Source organism: Colobus angolensis, unplaced genomic scaffold (assembly GCF_000951035.1).
Source record: "Colobus angolensis palliatus isolate OR3802 unplaced genomic scaffold, Cang.pa_1.0 Scaffold498, whole genome shotgun sequence".
NCBI classification, from domain to species: domain Eukaryota; kingdom Metazoa; phylum Chordata; class Mammalia; order Primates; family Cercopithecidae; genus Colobus; species Colobus angolensis.
Window position 1 is genome coordinate 801,181 of NW_012118465.1, and position 1,160 is coordinate 802,340.

Genomic DNA, 1,160 nt, shown 5'->3' on the forward strand with positions numbered 1-1,160 from the left:
TTAAACTGAATCCAAAAGCCAAGCTTTTTCTGTTAAATAGCCTGCTCTTTCATTAATGTGATGAGTAATGAGCGCTAACAAAGATTGTACTTTCTTCACAAGAAAATTAAATATTTGTTTTGAAGACAGAGAAATAACACGCTAATTAATGCTTACAGTTACATGTTTTAAAAAGTCCTCTCACTCTCACAGGACTGCCCTACATTTGGCCTGTGCCATTGGCCAAACGGACATGGTATCTCTCCTGGTGTCCAGAAGTTGTGAGCTTAACCTCTGCGACCGTGAATGGAGAACACCTCTGATCAAGGTATAGAGTAGCAGACTCTTTGAGCATAAGATGGATTTGGTTTACGTACATAGAATAAAAACTTATCTCATTGGAATATCACTATATAACTAGTTAGTAAATAGTATGGAGGGTTTACTTTGATTTTTCAGTATTTGCATGTTTCTCGGTCTAATACTGACAGGCGGTACAACTGAGGCAGGAGGTTTGTGCAACTATTCTGCTGAAAAATGGTGCCAATCCAAATATTATGGATTTATATGGAAGGACTGCTGTACACTATGCTGTGTATAATGAAGATACATCCATGATAGAAAAACTTCTTTCTTTTGGTGCAGATATTGAAGAATGCAGCAAGGTATAGATCAACCAATGTTATTTTCAAACTATCTGAAATGCATTTATTTTAACAATGACACATGTAAGGGTCAATTTTTCATATTTGGAAGCTCAAACATTCCTTGAATGAAAATATTTTGAAATGCCTTAACTGTCTAAGATTTTACTTTAAATATTGGAACTTTTAAAGAAGCATTATAGAGTACAACTTTTCTTCATGCACTTATGGTACATAATTATAAAAACAAATGAATTACAATAAATTTATAATTCATGACCACTGAGTTTGGAAAAGGGAATAGTTAAGTGTTTTTCCACTAAATTACTTTTTTTCTAATCAGTGTGAAGTGACACAAGAAAGTAAAATTTTCCCTTCTAAATAGACTTTATTTTAAATTTCAAAGACAATTAAAGCATTTCACAATAAATGTACTTCTTGCTGCTGTTGACAAGTGTTGTATGTGAAGGTGATTTCATTTGAAAGTGATCCCTCTGTGGAAAGGCTTAAGAGCGAGAAATGAAGAAAAGGAGAGCA

General features: G+C 33.5%; 1 protein-coding gene across 1 annotated transcript in view; it reads left to right on the forward strand.

Moving 5' to 3' along the window:
• The window catches only part of LOC105524311, a 125,361-nt gene that overhangs the window by 116,719 nt on the left and 7,482 nt on the right, over positions 1–1,160 (forward strand). Inside the window, exons 7-8 of the mRNA XM_011959505.1 lie at positions 193–307; positions 471–644. Coding sequence (XP_011814895.1) covers positions 193–307; positions 471–644 — 289 coding nt within the window. The remainder of the gene's footprint in view (positions 1–192; positions 308–470; positions 645–1,160) is intronic.